The sequence below is a fragment of the Meles meles genome, chromosome 13, assembly GCF_922984935.1.
Source record: "Meles meles chromosome 13, mMelMel3.1 paternal haplotype, whole genome shotgun sequence".
Lineage (NCBI taxonomy): Eukaryota > Metazoa > Chordata > Mammalia > Carnivora > Mustelidae > Meles > Meles meles.
In genome coordinates this window covers 49,098,179-49,116,445 of record NC_060078.1, presented here as the reverse complement: position 1 = coordinate 49,116,445, position 18,267 = coordinate 49,098,179, and the positions used below count along the sequence as shown (strand labels likewise).

Below are 18,267 nucleotides of genomic sequence, written 5' to 3'. Positions count from 1 at the left end.
CAAAATTCTAGCTGGGAGTGGGTTTTTCAAGAAAGAGAAGAGAGAGAGGAGAGAAAGCAGACAGGGGAAATACAGAGCCCTCTTGTGAGGACTTGCATGTGATGTGAAGCAGAGTAGTGCAGAAGCGGTAGGGACAAGGGGCGGGAAGAATCCCAGGTTGGGGGGCGCCTGGGTGGCTCAGTCTCCGCCTTGGTCAGGTCATGATCCCAGGGTCCTGGCGCTGAGTCCCACACTGGACTCCCTACTCAGTGGGAGTCTGCTTCTCCCTCCCCCACTGCCTCTAATAAAAATCTTAAAAAAAAAAAAAAAAAAAGAAAGAAAAATTTAAAAAAAGGAATACCAGGTCAGGGTTGGTTTTATTTTCGCTTCGTTTTGTTTCCAATGGGAGATATTAGATCACCTTGGTGCGTTGACGCAGAGGGAACGATTGCTGGTGCAGGTGAGAGGGAGAGTCAGGGATGTCCTTGGGCAGGTGAGAAGCTGGCTCCAGGGCCAGGTGTAGGACGGCAAGGGAGCAGGGCGCTTCCTGCTGGGTAAGAGCGGTAGTGGGTGGACCAGAGGTCGGCTCATGGATCCTTTTCTTATTGTTGCCCTTCCTTCTGACTTAGAAGCCAGCCCATCAGCGGAGTGAGGGGTTGGGGGGGGGGGGGCGGAGGATGAAACTTTAAAGGGAGAGAATTGGTATGGAATGAACACTCTGCTTTGTTTCGGTTTGGTTTCATGGGCCAAGAGGTAGCTGCAACTCATTTGCTCAAAAATGAGTGTTGACTCCTGAAAATAGCAGAGCAACTTCCTTGAAATCTGAGAGTAGCTCCAAGCCCAGGTAGGAACGTGGGGGTTCGTCGTGGCTTGTCCCTGAGGCTATCAGCCTGGCCACCTGCTCACACATCCAATGTCTATTCAACACCCACCGTGACAAGCCCTCTTTGAAGCATGGGGAATGCGGCTCCCCATATCCCCACCAGGACCCTGTGCAGCCGTGCTGAGGGATGCCCGAGGGATGGACTCCCCCTGAGAACTCTATTTTCCCCGTTTGTCCTCAGGGAAGCTCTCCACAGGCTGAGGATTTGCTCAAGTGATTACTACAAGTGATGTAGGCAAGTTGGGTTGATGCTGGTGGGTGCCTTCAAGGATGGAAGAGAGCCTAGGACTAAACAGAATCTGTCCACCTTTTGTGTATGTGTGTGTGTGTTTGGGGCTCTTAGGGGATTCTCTGGGTCTTTTATCAATCCCAATATGGCAGCAAGCACAAGCTTAAATGGTCCTTCCTTGGAGTGACAGGTGAAGCTGTTGTCAGTGGACTGTATGGGGCCAGCAGCCCTGGGCAGCATGGTAGGCAATGGACTTTTCCTTTTCTTTTTAGGCTACATCATTCTGAAGAGTCACCATCATTCTGAATACTTGATACTTAATCCAGAGGTTGTTGGTTCCTGGTGCCAGAAGAGTGGAATGTGCTGGAACCAGCACTCACGGGTTCTCAGGGAACCTACGAGACCCAACCAAGAGGCTTCTCCCCTTCTGTTCACCTTTCATGATCACTTTTAGCTCCAGGTATCTGAGCACTGCTGAGGCCTAAGGAGAGGCAGGTGGACCCCAGGAAACAGGTGGAAAGAGGAAGCGAATCATATCCTACCCACGGCTAGTCTGCCCAACTCTTGGGGATGCTCAGCTCCCGGGTTATAGAGGCTGGGACTCAGGGCAAGAGGTGTGTCTCGAGTCACGGAGGAAGCAGAGACAAGACCAGGATCCCAGCATCACTCTGCTAATCCGCACACCAGCTCTCGCCCCCCGACACCATGCTGTCTTTTGCCATCACCTCCTCGAGTACTTCTTTCCTCCTCCAGTCCATCTGCAACTGAGCAATCACATCGAAGCCACCCTAGAAACAGCCAGGAGGTTCTGAGCACAGGGGTAATGTGGTCCTGTTTGGGCCAACGGGCAAGAGGGTCTGGAGGACAGGGCAATCTGGACTCAGACATTTGTGGCTTCTGTACTGGCCCCTCCTTTCTGGTGCAGTTGACTGTGGACCAGAAAGAATGTAGGAGTAAGTGTGACAAGTTGACCTCTATGAGGACAGAACCCTACCGGGCTCACCACCTGGTCAGGTTATCCAGGACAGTGCTGGTGGGCAGCCGTTGAGAGATTCAGTAAGTTTCCAGGAGATCCCAGCGCAGGACAGAAAATAGGCACAGGACAGAAAATACGCCCAGGCTACTGGGTCCTTGATGGTGCCTGTGGGAATGGGCTGCTGTTCTCCTCCACCAGGCCTCAAAAGTAGCAAATGGAGGCTTCCTGACCCACAGCTGACAGGCAACTATGTGGGTCCTTGCAGAAAACCATCCCTTCTGGAGTAGAGGACTGGCTTGCCTTTAACAAGGGATTTCAGCAAAACCAAGGACATTCAGAGAGGAGAGTGCCTTTCCCCCCCAACCCGCTACGGATCAGCAAGCGTGCCCCCAGAATTCTTCCTTACGATTAGTGTGATTGCAATGGACTGTTTTCCACTAACCAGTGCAGCTAAGATTACAGGATTCCTCTGGGTGGGGCTGGAGGAAGAAAAACCAAGTTAGGAAAATTCTGAATGGCAACATTAATTTCAAACTCTTGGCTGATACATTTGAATACATGTCTTTATTAGGAAAATTGTAAGTGGATATACATCTTTTCATTGATATGACTTCAAAGTAGAAATGGTTGTTTCTCAAAAGGAGTTGTTATTTGTTACTTAAAAAAAAAAAAAAAGCACACTGCATACAGGAAGCTGCCTTCTCCTGGACCATTTTCACATTATCTGGGAGATGTATTTAAACAACACAAAATACAGTATTCATCACATTTAACACTGAACCCATCACTGCCTGGAGACTGAGACGCCAGCGAGGTTAAGGACCCACAAGTAGCTTGGGAGGGTTTTTTTTCAACTTGGCCGTGTCAGTGGTCTGCTTAGGGGACTTGAAGTTTTCTAGGGAGCACTTCCCAGGGAAGGGGATCCCTTGGAATGGATCAAGGAGGATGTCTACAGGGACCCCACAATTCTCATCCTGCTGTGGAAGGGTGCACCCCCGGGGGCAGGGGCTTGGGGGGCTGATAAACTCCCCGCCCAGAACCCATGGCTATAGCATCAGGCAGCAGTCAGAAAAGGAAGGTGAAATCGGATCCAATGAAAATTCTTAGGAGTTCTCTGGGCTTCACACAGGGGGGACTGCAACCTTCTGCTATTCAGGCCATCTGCTCCAAGCTGAGCCTCCTTGGTCCGGAGGACAGGCCCACACGCAGAGGGCCCCCCTCCTGAGCCTCCTCGCTGGGGTCTCAGCACCTGAGCAGGGCTGGACGAAGAACAGTACACACGACACATGGCGCAGATTCGGATATAAACACTCAGCACTTCGGCCAGTCCCGTCCCCAGCCCGGCCCCACAGCTGCCGGGGTCCTGATGCAAAGGCTGGCAGGGGGAGGACTGCCCTGGGGGTTACAAGGAGCCCAAGGGAAGGTCAGGTAAGAGCAGCACTGGACAGGGAGGAACAACCAGGACCCCTAATCCATGGATGCACTTGACTTGTACTTTTAAAGCAAAAGGGGATCAAGAGAGCCTTTTCCTTTGCAAATAGACTATTTAAATGCATATTTGCTTTTAAGAGGCCGTCTTTGTTCAGGAGCAGAGTGCAAGGAGGGCAATTGTTAGGCAGATAACTTTTCCTGCAGTTTCTACTCTTATCTATTTTTCCCTCTATTGGGGAGAAAGGAATGATTCTTTTTTTGAACGTAGTCAAGATTTGGAGCCTTGTTTTTCTGGGAGCAACAGATCTAATGGTTCTGGTTCATGGGTTCCAGGGGAGGACGGTTCCAAATTTTCCATGAGAGTTTTAGATTATCTTGGATTACTTAGAAAATGCCCATCCCACTGAAAATTCAATCATTTCACCTATCGTATAGTTCAGGAGACCTGCAGTGATGGCTTAATTTCAGAAGAGGGTCCTGAGATGAGTTCTGTATTCCTCATAATTAATAAAGGCCCCTGTACTCTATTTTATTCAATATAACATTAACTGACTTGAAGATTCATGTTTTTTGTTTGGCTGGTGGACTGGCTTTCTACCTTGAAGATCCTATATAAAGGGATATTTATAGAAACGCTTTAAACATGTTAGTGACAACCCAAAGATGATTATATCTAAAAACATCTACAATTCAAGATTATTTTATTATAATATACTTTCTGTATAGTATTTACAGTGTCGTATCGATGGATACATTTCCTGGTTTTGGCCTTCTATTTTTCTTTCTTAATTTAAAAAATTTTCCCTGGGCTATTTAACCAAAGGGGCAAAGTATTCGTGAGACGAAATATAAAACAAAGACAATAAGCAAAAACCCTTCAAATGCCTAGCTGCTCCAAAAGTGGTATTTTAGAACTGCTTAATGCAACTCTACAAACTGGTCTCAGTAAAGGGAAACCCTTTACATGTCAAGGTTTTAACCTACTTTCCCAAACGTCCCCTTTTCTAGGAGGAATGCCCTGCTGGACATTCTGGAAGCACAAGGCAATTCCAGCGGCCAAGTCCGGAGGCCACTTTACAAGGGAGCAGATGATGGGATTGCCAAGTGGGGAAAAAGATGAGGTTAGATTTTAACTGGGAAAGAATCTTCCTGTGCAGGATTCATTATTCTGTGGATGGGGTTTTCAAAAACCAAAAAAGAGTTGAGGATTCTTTTCATGTGACGGCCAAAAGAATCACGCTCTTGGCGCCACGGAGACAAAACTCTCCGTGGTTCTGGGATACTCACACCTGTGGAAGCATGGAGGGAGGGCTGGCGTCCTCACAGGTCAGCCCAGCTGAAAACCGAATTCCCTTGGGCTCCGTGCATCCATCCTGGGTTTGCAATCCGTGGAGAAACCCAGGCTGTCCACCCGAGAGGCTCACGGCCCTAACCAGAAACCTGGTTAAAAGACGTCTCCTGACTCTGAGCCTTTGCATACGAGGAGCTGACTGACAGTGCATGCAGCGAGGACATTGGCTTTGAACAAGAACACAGGGTTGGACGACAGACGATATTCTGAACAAGACACAGATGTGCACAGTGTTTTCAGAACATGGTAACACGAGACATTTTGATTTGCTTCTTGGTGCTCAGTTTAAATGAAAGCTTTGGTCTTGAGAGTCTTTTTCCGGGGTGATGGAGACAGTCTTGGATACACATTATGATGGATGAGAGAGACAGTGATGAGAAGGACATGACGGGATGTAGAGAAGAGCTCAGGATGAGGGGCGTGTCTCCCCCTACCCCAGCCTCACACTCCTGCCTGCCTCGGCTGGGGGAAGCTCTGTGACTCTCACTGAAGGGGAAGACCCCAGGCCTCACTCCAGGGAAGGGTGAGGCTTCTGCGGGGCCCTCTAAACCTAGCCCTCCTCTACCCCCTGCACAAGGGCAGTCTTCACTAGGGTTTGCCCAGGCTGGTGGGCTCTGATACCTCCTGGTGGCTCTCCATCCTAGGACAGGGTGATTGGGGGTCCCAGCCTGCACAGCTCAGAGAGATACAACACTCAGGAACCTCGGGCCAGGCAAGGGGAAGATACCGTAAGATAGCAAGTAAAATAATGGCCTTAGTCTAAGTTCCTATCTGTCACCAGTGACACTGGATAATCAAACTAAATGAAGAGTAAACACCATATATTTTGCTACATAATCAAATGGTGAAAATAAGGCAAACTGTGCAGAACGAAGCCCTTGGAAATGCACTGGGCCCTGCCTGGGTGCAGGGGAGCTGCTGCGGGCTCTTCCTAACACTGCTTTCAGACCCGGGCTCCTACTGTAAGGTTTCCTCAGGCGTCTGACCCCACCTGCGCCTCTCACATCTTGAACCTCCTGTTAACAAGAACAGAGGGAGACACCATTAAGGCGGGTTCCCACAGCGGCCAGGCTGCATGCCTGAGATGCCGAGCCCCCCCGCGGCGGCGGCGGGGTGGGGGTGGCCCCCAACTCCTGACTTCCAAATTGCCGGCTTGGCTTGGCTTGGCTTGGCTTGGCTTTCCGAGGCCCTGGGAAGGGGGAGGGTGGGGAGAGAGGCAGCAGGGGGCTGAAGCAGAGGGAGGGGTGGAAGTTGGGAAGTGAAGACAGAGGGCATGGCCAGCTCGGGGCATAGCGTATGAACAAGGGCGCGTGGACAGACAACACGGCACAGTGATCACACGACAGGGCAGGCAGGGCACCCTGCCCAAGCCCAGCACACATGGAGGGCTGCCAGCACCCCCCGCCTGAGCGTGGCCCCAACATACACCCAACCCGGAGGAGGCTGCCTGCTCCTCCGAGGCCTTGGCACCATCAACCACCTCCATCGACACCCCAGCCCTGCCGCTTGGCCTCGGGGTCTCTGGGCCAGGACCGCGGGGGTTGGCCCGGGATGGAGTGTCCTGCGAGAGCACGGCCTAGTTTCAATCCACAACGGAATGGAGGCCGGCTCTTCACTCTTCCAGGACACCGGGTTGCCTTGTCAGGTAGCGTGAGGGACCAAGGCCAGTGGAGTCATAGAAGGACAGCCTGGAGCTTGTTTGCTTTTCTTAATGTGGGGCCAGCTGTCTTAGTCCCCACGTCGACTCCCCCGTCCACCACGGCTAGACGGCAAGTAGCCCTCCGCGGTGTCCAGGTTGGACCTGCCACCCCTCTCTAGACACAGAGATGTGCTGATCCTGCTGGATCAAGAATGGAAAGCCTGGGGGGGCGCCTGGGTGGCTCAGTGGGTTAAGCTGCTGCCTTCGGCTCAGGTCATGATCTCAGGGTCCTGGGATCGAGTCCCGCGTCGGGCTCTCTGCTCAGCAGGGAGCCTGCTTCCCTCTCTCTCTCTCTGCCTGCCTCTCTGTCTACTTGTGATCTCTCTCTGTCAAATAAAGAAATAAAATCTTAAAAAAAAAAAAAAAAAAAAAAAAAAAAAAAAAAAAAAAAAGAATGGAAAGCCTGGGACCTCAGGTGTGACCGGCTCCAAAATGCTTATGTAAGAGGCGGGCTATCCCAGCCAAGGTTCCCCAGACCAGGCCCACTGCTGGCTTCCACAGAAGACTGCAGCCGGGGGCAGACCAGCAAAAAGCCCAATGCCTTCCGAGGCGGGTAAGGTAGAGAGGGGGTGGGCTCCCCATATGCCCGGGAGCAGGTCTGCTGACCCCAGGGCTGGCCAGAGGGGCGCAGGCTGAGAGTCGCCTGGACAAAAGGGAGGGCGATGGGGACTAAAAGGTCTTTGGCTGCAGTGTCCTGGCAGGACACTTCCCTGATGGAAACAAGGAATGCCACATGCTCTGTGCTGTTGTCACAGAGGATGGCAGTAAAGCAGAAGGGAACACAGTGCTCCAGGTTGAGTGGGACACGCAGGGACCTGGGATTTTCTCCTCTTCATTCCATCTGTTCTGACCTCCAACCACTTCATCTTTCTGGGTCCACATGCTGAATTATGACCAAGGGCCTGGGGTGCGGGCTGTTTATGAGGGACAGGAGGATGGGGAGAACAGCCCAGATATTTGAGGTGTCCTTTCTCAAAGTATTACTGAAATCAGGGCCTTGCTCTCCCATGGGATCCCCCTTCTTCTGGTCCAAATTAAAGAGACTTGGCAAGAAATCTTAGACATTAATCTGTGGGTGGTATGAGGAAAGTTCTAGAACTTTCTAGAACACCATGTTTACTTGAAGCAGATATTTCCCATGAGTGAGGGCTGCGGCAGCTGTGTCCTGGAACCTAATCGCACGGGGTCACAGAGCCTCACCCAGAGGAGGTGGGTGGGAGAAACAGCCCTTTCACACAGTTCCTCCATGTTGGGGACCCGTTTAAAGAATCTATAAAGTGAATTGCTGGGCCCAGAGGCTCCCTGAGAAGTATTTCCACAGCTGCTCCCTGGGAATGTGGAGCTCCCACCCACCTTCCGCACCTGGCATGCAGAAAGCACCCCTACTCGGAGTAAAGCTACTCTCACAGCCTTGGGAGGGGCTGCGGGACAAGTCCCACCCCGGGCATCAGAGGAGTGGAGGGCCAGGCAGCAGGCACTTGGGAAAAAAGTCAGTGAGCACCTGTAAAAGGCACGGCCACAGCTGCCCCATGATGGCGGTGACGGATGGCACTGGCCGTGGTCAAGGGGAGGGCAGGAGGTGCATGTCCCTTGCTGGCTGAGGCTCCCGCTGCTGGGCTCGTCACGGCTCCGTGCAGGGCAGGGCAGGGCAGCCCCACCCTGGCCTCAGCAGGAAGACAGATGGCGAATGTGTGGAGCCATGTGGGCTCCGGAGCAGTCACCTGCCCTTCGGAGAGAGGGAGTGGACGGCCGGGTGGGAGGCTGGGCAGCCCAGGGCAGTGCTGGAGAGACCCTGGGCCATGCTAGACAGAGTCGGGAACGCAATCTCCTCCTCACCCCAGACCGCCGCCCCAGTCTCTGCACAACTACTTTCTTCATAACTTAGCAGACCAGGAAGGGCCTGACAATGTGCATAAATACAGGGGCCAGTCAGGCCACAGGAGCGCCGCTCCTCCATGGAGGTCTGAGCCCCCGCTTGGAAAGCAGGAGGTCTGCCCTGGAGGAGGGTTAGAGCAAATTTACAAAGCGCCGGGGGAGACAAGAGCAGCGTGCACTGCGGTCCATCTCGAAGTGGCAGATAACTAGTTTTTCCTTTTCTGAGCAGCCTTTCTCTTCTTCTGTCGCTTCTTTTTTCCTATCTTTTCTTTTTTCCCCATTTTTTCTTCTCTGCGCCCCCTTCGATAAAATCAGTAGAACCATTAATGATGTTGAAATACACAGGGGTCTGTTTCAGTCTGCACAATCTCTAACACTTCCCTGGGCGTCTGTTTAACTCTGGCTTCAGTCTTAGGCCTGGAGGCCCCTGGGCAAGGCACCGTCCATCAGTACTTCATTAAAATAAATCAGACATTTCCCCCAATTCAAAGAAAAATGTTAGCTGGCCTTCCAGAACACCTGGGAACTGGTTATAGCCTATAGCTGTGGGCCAAGCGGCCAGCCTGGTCCTGCCTCCAGCTACTGCCTGAGGCTTCCAACCCTGAACGGCATGCCGGGGCCAGGCTGGACTTGGCCTTCTAACTCACCTCAATCTCCTCTGGCCTCCTTCCTTTTTCAGTGCAGAGCTGAACTCTGCTGTCCCTACAGAAAATACCTGCATTTCAGACTGAATCACGCTTTGCATTCAGGCGGCCATCCAGGAGAGGAGAAAGAAGGTGGGCGTGATCCCACCTTCTCCTTTCTGGATGCCTGGGGACACGCTCTGGGAATGACTGGGATTGTTCTGGAGAGCAAGGGAGAGAGCTGGTTAGCAGAATTCGATTAGAGCAACTGGCTCATGATTGTCACATTAAAATGATTCAAGCTGAATGGTATTTAATGATTTAGGGGTAAGCCACCTGTTCCTGTGAAAGCTATTAACCATGGCCTAGAATTATGGGATTTTTACATGGGCAAATGTGAAAGCTGGATATTATGAGAGTTGAGTCTCTGGAGATTACATGGGGGATGTTAGGAGAACCAAGGAAGAGGAGGAAAGGGAAGAGGAATTAGTGAGTCAAATATTATTCTTCAGAAAACTGGCACGGTTGTTTCCATTGGGTTTAAAAAAAAAAAGAAGGCACAAAAACTTGAGTTGTAGCTCTCATGTGCTCCTGAGCGAGGCCCACGCTCACAAGTGAAGTCGGCAGGAGGGACCTAAGGCACCCACCCAGCAGGTCACCTTAACCTCCATCAACTTCCATCAACTCCACAAATGTATCTGAGCCCCGTGTCTAACAGCTAATGGATTTTACTTCCGGTAAATAAATTCCCACGTCCAGTAGGAGGTCGGTACCATGAAACAATTAGCATTTTATTGCTAGTGCATATAATGTCACATTTGATACAATTTTAGTACAAGTGAAAAAATACACTGTGGCTAACATTAAAAAGCTGTAATCACATTTATAGATCATATATATTTCTTTACAAATTGCCAGTGGGTCAAGAGAATAGAGAAATGTAACCTACTGACTGTCATATGGCTCCACTTCAAATATATGAATTGTTCGACTATAAATATATTCTGAAATACATTTGTTTTCTAAAGAAACATAAAAAAATGTGCACAAAAAATATATAAAAAATGCCTTGCAAAAAGTTACAAATACCACCAGGCCCATCTGTGGATCGCATTGATGCAGGGAAATGTCACCTTGCCAATGTTTCTGCCTGGAAACTGAAACCCTGCTGTGGTTTCAGGAGGAGGGGTTCGTGGCAAGAGGCTCATTTCTTCATTTATTTTGTTTGCTTCTGATTGCAGAGCCCTCACAGTGTGCAGAGCCTCTCTGTGGCTTATAAAAGCATCAGAGGCAATCACAGAAACCGAATTCCTCAAAACAAGTTCTCAGGTTGAAAACTGCATTTGATTCTGCAAAGACTGGCCCTCTGAGGGAAGGCGGAGACATGATCTCCTGCACTCCCACCTCAGGAGAGGGTCAGCTCCATTGAGGAGAAGGCCAGAGAAGAGTCTCACAGAGGGCCTGAGGCGGGGTGCAAGGGAGGGCCAAGGGAGGAGGGGGCTGCAGGGCAGTGCCCTGGCAATCACCCTCCTCCCCACTGAGCATGTACAGAAATGAGAAGCCAAAGCAAGAGGAAGCATGTTACTGGAGGCAGGGAGAGGCCTGGGAATGGCCGGGAGGGGGTCTCTGAGCACAGTCCCCAGTGACAGGAGCTCCTACATGGAGCCTACAGAGCCAATCATGGAGCCGGAAGGAGGAGGTGGATGTGGTGGCTGCTGCCTAGCACTGGCCGGTATCTGAGTCACCTGCGGGGGGGGGGGGGGGGGTGTCATTCCCAGAGAGGCACCCCCTGCGGAGGCTGCCCTCCGCCTTCCTCCAAGCCTGTGAGTCTGGAGGAAGGATACTTCTGAGCTCCATGCTTGGCCGTCACCTGACTGTGCCCAGAGGCCTGGCGGCAAGGAAGAAACGCTCCAAAGCAAAACCAAATACAGATCTTGAAGAAATCACTGATTAAAAAAAAAAAAAGATAATGGGAATGATGAGGGTCGTGATGATCGGGAGAGAGCGGTCAGTGGGAAATGCTGTTGGGACAACATGATTTCTTAGAAAAACCCCAGTTATAAAACAGCCAATGCTCGAGGGTCTGGGGCACGGGTGAACAGAAGCTGCAGGATCGTACCAGACGCTATAAATGCGGTTCTACATGCTGGGCAGACCTCAAGCCCATTCCCAGGTCCGCGCTCTGCCCCCCAGGCACACCTGGCCCTCCCCATCCAGGCCCTCCGCCCTCACACCTCGCCCTCCATCTGCCGTATGGTGTTAGCTTTCCTCAAGTGGATCTAGCGGAAAGTCCTTTCTGGCTGATGTGCTTACTTGTTTAAAGCTTTCTCCAGGTACTCCTGAATCCACTTCAGTTTCGGGTCAATGCACACTTGTCTGTTGTTGTTCTTCAGCCTCGCCCTGCCAGAACGGAAGAGGCGACAGTATGAGGCTGAGTGGAAAGGGGCTCGTCGTGACCTGGGCACTGGCTCATCGCCCGCGTCAGGGGCCCCACGAGCACCGGGGGTCTCGGGTTCAGGAGGAACTCAAGGTGGGGAATCTGGTCCCTAGCAGCGGATCGAGTCCCCCAGCAGATACAGGAAGGTGGAACAGGGCTTCACAGGGGAGTCCGGGGAGAGGCATGCCGGGAAATGTGTGAGTTGGCCTTGGGAGGACATGGAGGGGCTGGGCAGGTGGAATACAGAGGGAGGGAAGCAAGAGCAAAGAGCAAAGGCATCAAAGTGGGTACGTGCACTGAGGACATGGAGGAGGGCAGGTTGCCCGAGAAGCAGGTGGCCAGAGGTCAGGGCAAAAGAGTGGGGTTTTCTCTGCAGGATTATGGGGACTGAGGCTGGAGACGGACAAAGGCAGACTTTTTGGGGAAGAGTCCTGACAGAGCATGAGGGAGGGACAGTGTGGGTGGGGGGGATGACAGGACAGTGAGGGAGGGACAGTGCGGGGGGGGGGGGTGCGACAGGACAGTGGGAGAAGGACAGTGGGGAGGGACAGCACAGGTTGGGGAGGGACAGTGGGGGGGGGGGTGACAGGACAGTGGGGGAGGGACTATGTAGGTGAAGGGAGGGACAGTGGAGGTAATTTGCCAGAAAGTGGTTTCCAGAGAGATTTTACAAGTTTATTGAATGCTCCGTGGTTGCATTTGCTTTTTAAAAATTCATAGAGCACCTTCATCCCACGTCTCGGCTCCACTCACACCTCCCCACCGGACACCTCCTGGGGCAGACTGGACTTATCTCTCCGGGTCCCCCTCCATAAAGCCTTGGATACCAGTAACCTCAAGCAGCCTGAGGACAACCCTGCCCAGCCACTCATGGGTGTGTGAGGACAACTCAGGCTGGCACAGTGGCTTGGGGATACCCACGGGAATCCTTCAGCCTGCCTGTGAAGTGAGACTGACATCAGGAGAGGAAGGGGGTGATTCCATGTCTGCCCAGGCCTGCTTCTTTCACTTTGAGGTGCATTCCTAGCAAGTGTCCTCGCGTAATGCAAACTGCAAAGAGGTCTATGGAGGCTCAATTCCACATCTGACAAAACACCTCTTAAAGGAGAGAGTATTTGACTGTAAGCAAAGTCAGTGAAGAAACATTCATCTTCCAGTGGCCTAAAACATTCTGTAAGTGACAAACACATTCAAGGCAGCCAAGGCTGGCAAAAAAAAAAAAAAAAAAAAAAAAAAAAAAAGACAAAATCAGACTTCAAAACAGTTGGTATTAGGGAGCAAAGGCTTCATTTTCACCTTCAAATTGCAGGTTTCATCCCACTGCTATGGTCCCAGCCTTCTCAGCGCTGGGAATTTTCAGGAGGCAAGGTCCCCACAAGAGACCCTCAGCCCCAGCACCCTTGCGTCTAGACCCCTGACCACACTCGCTAGGGGCAAGCAGGGGTGCACTCAAGCATGCGAGGGCCAAGCAATGAGCGGCTGTGCAAGGCTCCCTCGCTGAATCCCACCCAGCCTCCTCAACTGCCGAGAGGTTTTCATGTGTTCTCTAGGGGTGATTTTCATTTGTCTCATTTCCCACACGAATGACAGCAAACACAAGCGGTTGCCATCAACACCAGCAAAAACAAAAACTCGTGTGTTGTGTTCGAGACAAAGCAGTTAAGTGAGCCGAAAAGTTTGAGTTTTACCCAATGGTTAAAGACCACTTAATCTGAACTGGGGTCTTGTGAGATTCTGCTATGTGAGAAAGGAAGGATCTAGAACACTAAAGTCTGGGAACTGGCAGGACAGACACCTGTGGCCTGCAGAGGGCTGGTTCATTTACCGGACTTCAGCAGAAACTCCTTGTTTCTAGTCTGAAGGCATCCTGCAGTCCCTCCCTCTCCTGTGCTAAAAGAGGAAATTTGGGGAAAAAAGAGGCAAGAACAAGTCCGAGCGCAGCAGGGCGCTTTTGAAACTCTGGCGCGGTGGCCTACCCAAAGGCCTCCTGGTCATCACAGCTGCCTCTAATTATGCCAAGTTCAAGGCCAGCCGCTCAGCTCATGTTGAGTCTTTAGCTTTGACAAGTTTGGAATTAGGGGCTACGATGCCCGCTAGATGCAACCCTCCTGAAGCTGATGTTCATTCACACTTACACGATCTGAAGGGCACAGTTTGGAGTGTTGAGGATTTTGAGATGCTTGACGTTGGCTCTGGCAACGTGGCTCTCAAAGAATCGGCAAGGACATCTGTAGCTCAGGCTGACCGGTTTCCCTAGAAGAGGTAGTGAAAACAGGGCGGTTTGTTATGATCCTGCCAGACTGTGGGGATAAGTATGCACGTGTGGGTCCGCGGCTGAGCGGTAATGTGGAGGAATTCTGCTTAGGATCAAGAGCCATGGGACTAGTTACAGGGGCATCCTTGCTAAGAGCTCTTGGGCGGTACAGTGAGCCCCTGGGGCAGGGGGGGAAGGGAGACAGGGCAGGCCCAGCTTCCACAGGACCAGAGGGCAAATGGCCCTGCAGAGTGCTGGACTCTAGGAACCTGGGAAATTAAAAGCAGCTCCTTGCTCAGGCATCTTAAGATCAAATATATTAATCCCAGGACAGAACTGTTTCAGTCAGAGGTAACTGGGGTTCCCAGGTAATCTCTGCAAAGTAAATTCCTCCAGGGCCAACTAAGAAAGCCCTCCATACTCAGGGAAGGAGGAGGGGGAAGCAGGAGGCTCCAGGCTCCCTCTAGTCCCAGGAGCCACTGCAGTTCCCCAGGGGAATGCTGCCCTCCCCCTCCTGCAATCTTCTCTCCTCTCATTCACCTTAAACCCAGGCAACCACAAAAGAATCCTGGCAGGCTTTCTACCTGGGAGTCCCCGGAGGGCAGGCCAAGCCCTCCCCCCCCCCAACCCAGCACTCCCCTGAAGGCAGGATGATTACCAGGGCAGGAGTCAGAGGTGGCTTTCATTGTGCAGAGATGCTAGAGCTTCCTGGGTTATGTTACCTCTTTGTTTGCCAATTCACCAATTTGCAAAATGCCATAATTGACACTCATTAGTTTAAATAAGCAAAGGGCTCCTGCACAACCCACCACTCACCCTCTAAGTCTAGGATTGCAAGCCTTAAGGGGGCTGGAATCTTCGTGGGTTTTTTTTTTTTTCCCCTGCAGATTTTATCCAAGCCCTACGTAATACCCCAAATTATTTGAATTTGTGGATCCTTTCATCAGGGATTAAATGTATGTCTGAGAATATTTAGTCCAGAGATTAAAAAAAAAAAAAAGGATTGCTCTTTACAGAGCTCCCAGAGGCCTCCTGCTGGTCCTGAAATTCTGCACTTTGGGGCAAGATAGCTGGGGAAGCTGCGAGAAAACCTTGTGAGTAAGGGACTTCTTCATTTTTCTCAAGGCTGCATTCAGCTGAGAGATGGCAGAGCCTGCAAAGGGCAACCTATTTGGCCAACAAGTCAGGGAAAAAGCAGACCACCCAGCCCCCTAGGATCAAACGTGGTTCCCTAAAACCTGTAAGGAAAGAGCCTGGCTTCATGGTGCTCAGACTCAGGGTACTGGAGAGCACCTGGAGCAGCCTTTGCTGTATTCCTAAGTGACTCCAGAAAGTCTCTGCTGGGGTCTGGCCTTCAGCCAGGGCACCCAGTCCCTGCAGGGGAAGCTCCTACTATCCTGCCCATACTGCCCTGGAACCAGATCGCCTGGGAAAGGGACCCCAGGGCTAGGGGCTGGGTGGACTGGGTAAAGGAAAAGTCAGAAGTCTCTCCTCTGAGTGTCCCACCTCCAGTCTCCCTGGAATTCTCCTGGGTCCTCCTGAGCCGAGTAGGGACCAGAGCCCTGGGCTTGGGCAGTGCCACAGGAGGGGTCCCAAGCCTAGAGCAGCAGCAAGCTGAAAGGTACACAGTGTGAGTGCTGCAGCTGGTGGGGGCTGCTGCTCTCCCAGGGGTGGGTAGGGAAGCTAGTCTGGGTCGGCTAACCAAGCAAGTGCAGATCAGGCCAGAAATCAGAGCTGATTCTGAGCTCAAAACACAGGCTTTCTCTTCTCTTCTTTTTCCCCCTCTACCCCCTGGGATTATCCATTTCCTTCAAAGGCAATTCGTATTCCTGCTCCCAGGACCCAGTTAGTTGCCTGTCAAGTGGGGACTTTCAACAGGTTTTTTAAAGTGACAGAGCACCAACGGCTCTTACCAAAAGCAGTGCTATGTCCACCTGTGTCCTCTCCAGCTTTCTGTCAATATTACTAACTTTCCCAACTGATTTGGAGGTGACTCAGTGTGTAGGTGATTCGCCTAGATGTTACCAGATTGTAAGTGGTGAACTTGGCTCTGTTCAAGAGCAGTTCCAAGCGAACCTTCCACTCTAACACAGAAAGGAGCCCTGGCCAGCTTCTCCAGTGAGGTCTCAGACTGGAGCCCACCCTGGATTTAACTCCTGAAAGCCCAGGGCAACCAGGGCCCCAGCTGCTTGGCTGAGGTCAGCCAGTGGAGGGAGGGCAGGAACCCGAGCCTGACCCTGAAAACAAGGGTGTCTCCAAGGTCAGCTTTGGAACTCAGTATGGGCACACGGGCTCCAGAAGGTCAAAAAGTACATTCTAGCCTATGAATGCAAGGAGAAGCGGACCAGCCTCCAGCCTGGGACCCTGTCCTGGCCACTTGGCTGCCAAGAGGGCAACTCAGAGAGGAAAGCAACCGACCCTTCCCAGGGTCAGGATGACTCTTAATGAGACCCCTACTCCCTCTGTGCTCCTTCCAGGTCAGCTATGCCTTGGACTCAATGACCTGAGTGGGTCCTGGCATTCTCAACATTTCTGCAGCTCCCCAGGGAAGGGGGGCAGCACCATCTCTCTACAGAGGTGCCCAGTGACAGCTCCACTCTCACCAGACACTCAAATGTTCATGCTCAAACCAGTGTCCCCCATGACCTTGGGGGTCAGTATGGAGAGTCAGCCTCACATAGTTTTTCAGCTAGGCGGTAAAACCCAGATTGCCTTCCATCCAGTCCCTCTGCAGCTCTGCCCAGCAACTTGCTACATTCCCCCACCCCCACCCCAGACTCCAGCCTTGAACTCACCACCCTGAGATCAAGACCTGAGCTGAGATCAAGAGTCTGACACTTAGCCAATGGAGCCACCCAGGTGCCCCTTAACTTGCTACACTTTAAAAAAACACTCCCCAGGCAGTCAGCTGTGAACCCCAGAGCTCAGGCCTTGCTTCCACACTCGCTCACCTTACCCTCACCTCACCCACCTGGCTTCTAGTCCACTGCCAGGTTGCAGAAGAGGGTCTGCAGCTGGAACCCAGCCTAGAGCTGTGGGGGCTCAGGCCCTGTCTGGACCGTGGCTGCCCCAAGAGCACTCCCAGCGTCCTTCAGCCCTTTGCAGGGTTTGTTGGTAACTTCGCCGCCAAGAAAGGACAGCGTGGCCTGGCTAACGTGGCTTGTTTTGTGTGTTTAAAGACAATAGTTTATTTTGGTTTGCAGCAGTGGTGTCCTGTGACAGGACAGCCAGATTTCTCTTAAGCTTCAGAAGGAAAAAAAAAAAAAAAAAAAGGAAGGGCTCCCCCTCTTCCAGTGAAACAGGACACCACCTTTCCCAGTGGCCTAAGGCCTTGGCGATTGAACTCTGAGGCCGCGCTCCTTCGAGGTAAGAGCGATTGCTTGGCTGGTGACAAAGGCGCCAGGCTGCAGGTGTGTTTGGGGGGCAGGGGAGAGGATGAGCGACCCCGACGGCCCCTGGGCTTCTCTTTGGTGACCCCGGCAAGAGGCCAGGAAGCAGGCTGGACGCGCGCCCGGGTTCGTTCGCGTCGCTGCGGACCGCAGGGCTGTGCAGAAGCGCGGCGGGCGGGTGGTGCAAACCCGACAGCTGCTCCGTTTGGCTCGCCCGCGAAGCCTAGCTCGGGTGGATGCGGAGAGGAGACCAGCCTCGCATGGAGGGGACGCGGCGCAGCAGCCCCTGACCGCGCCGCCACCGCCCGCGCGTCGCGATGAGAGACAGACTTGGCGAAGCGCTCTCTCGCACACGCATCTCCCGCGCCCGGCGCCGCGGAGCCTCCGACTCCCTTCCCCTCGAGAAACCGAGCCGCGCGCTGGAGATCACGGGTTGGGCAAGGGTGGGCGCGCCACCCCTGGGGCCCGCGGCTGCCGACTCCGCTCTGCTTCCCAGCGCTCCCGGAGCTCTCCCGGCCAGGGAACCCTGCCCGACCCTGTGCTGCCGCTGCCCCCCGTCCCAGACCCGAGTCCCGAGGCGGAGCGCTAAGCTTCCGCGCGGGTGGTGCTGCTGCGCTTTGAGCGCTGCACCCCAAGTGAGCGCGCCCCAAGGAGGCGGCTGCCTCGACCTCCCCGGTGCAAAGCGGCGCGAACTGGCTCCGTTCGGGACAGCGCGGGCGCAGGCAGAGGAGCCGCAGTCCCGCACGGAGCCTGGCGCCCACGCCTCCGCCACGGAGCGCACTCACCGTCGCTGAGGCACAGCGCAACCAGCACGATGGCCAGCACGACGACGACCTTGGCATTCATGGCACCGGCGCGCGGCGGGCGGACTCAGGCGGGACACGGAGCAAACGCGCCTGCGGAGAGTGAAAGTGCGGCGGCGGGAGGCGCGCGCAGGGTACTTTAGAGGCGAGAGCGGGGCGGGGCGGGGCGGGGCGCGCGGCGAGGGGCGGGCCTGGAGCGGCAGCCGGGTGGCTGTGGGGGGCTGGGGCACGCGTCCCCCTCCCACGTGGCCGCCGCTCCTGCCCCCTCCCCGCCCCCTCCGAACTCGGGGTGCCGCGGGCGCTGCGGTGAGCTCCGGCCTCTGACCTCCTCCGGTTCC

At 53.3% G+C, this 18,267-nt stretch overlaps 1 protein-coding gene across 2 annotated transcripts; it reads right to left on the bottom strand.

The window, feature by feature from the left end:
• Positions 1-2,612: 2,612 nt before the first annotated feature.
• CXCL12 (C-X-C motif chemokine ligand 12) lies at positions 2,613-18,053 on the bottom strand. 2 transcript variants are annotated; one of them, XM_046026920.1, is made up of 4 exons: positions 17,912-18,053; positions 13,619-13,736; positions 11,360-11,446; positions 2,613-5,865 (listed from the first exon to the last, which is right to left on the bottom strand). In XM_046026920.1, the coding sequence occupies exons 1-4, from the start codon at positions 17,970-17,972 to the stop codon at positions 5,850-5,852; spliced, it is 282 nt and encodes a 93-aa protein (XP_045882876.1). In that variant the 5' UTR covers positions 17,973-18,053; the 3' UTR covers positions 2,613-5,849. The 2 variants fall into 2 exon arrangements, with proteins under 2 accessions (XP_045882876.1, XP_045882875.1); XM_046026919.1 differs by lacking the exon at positions 2,613-5,865 and adding an exon at positions 6,953-8,723.
• Positions 18,054-18,267: the final 214 nt, after the last annotated feature.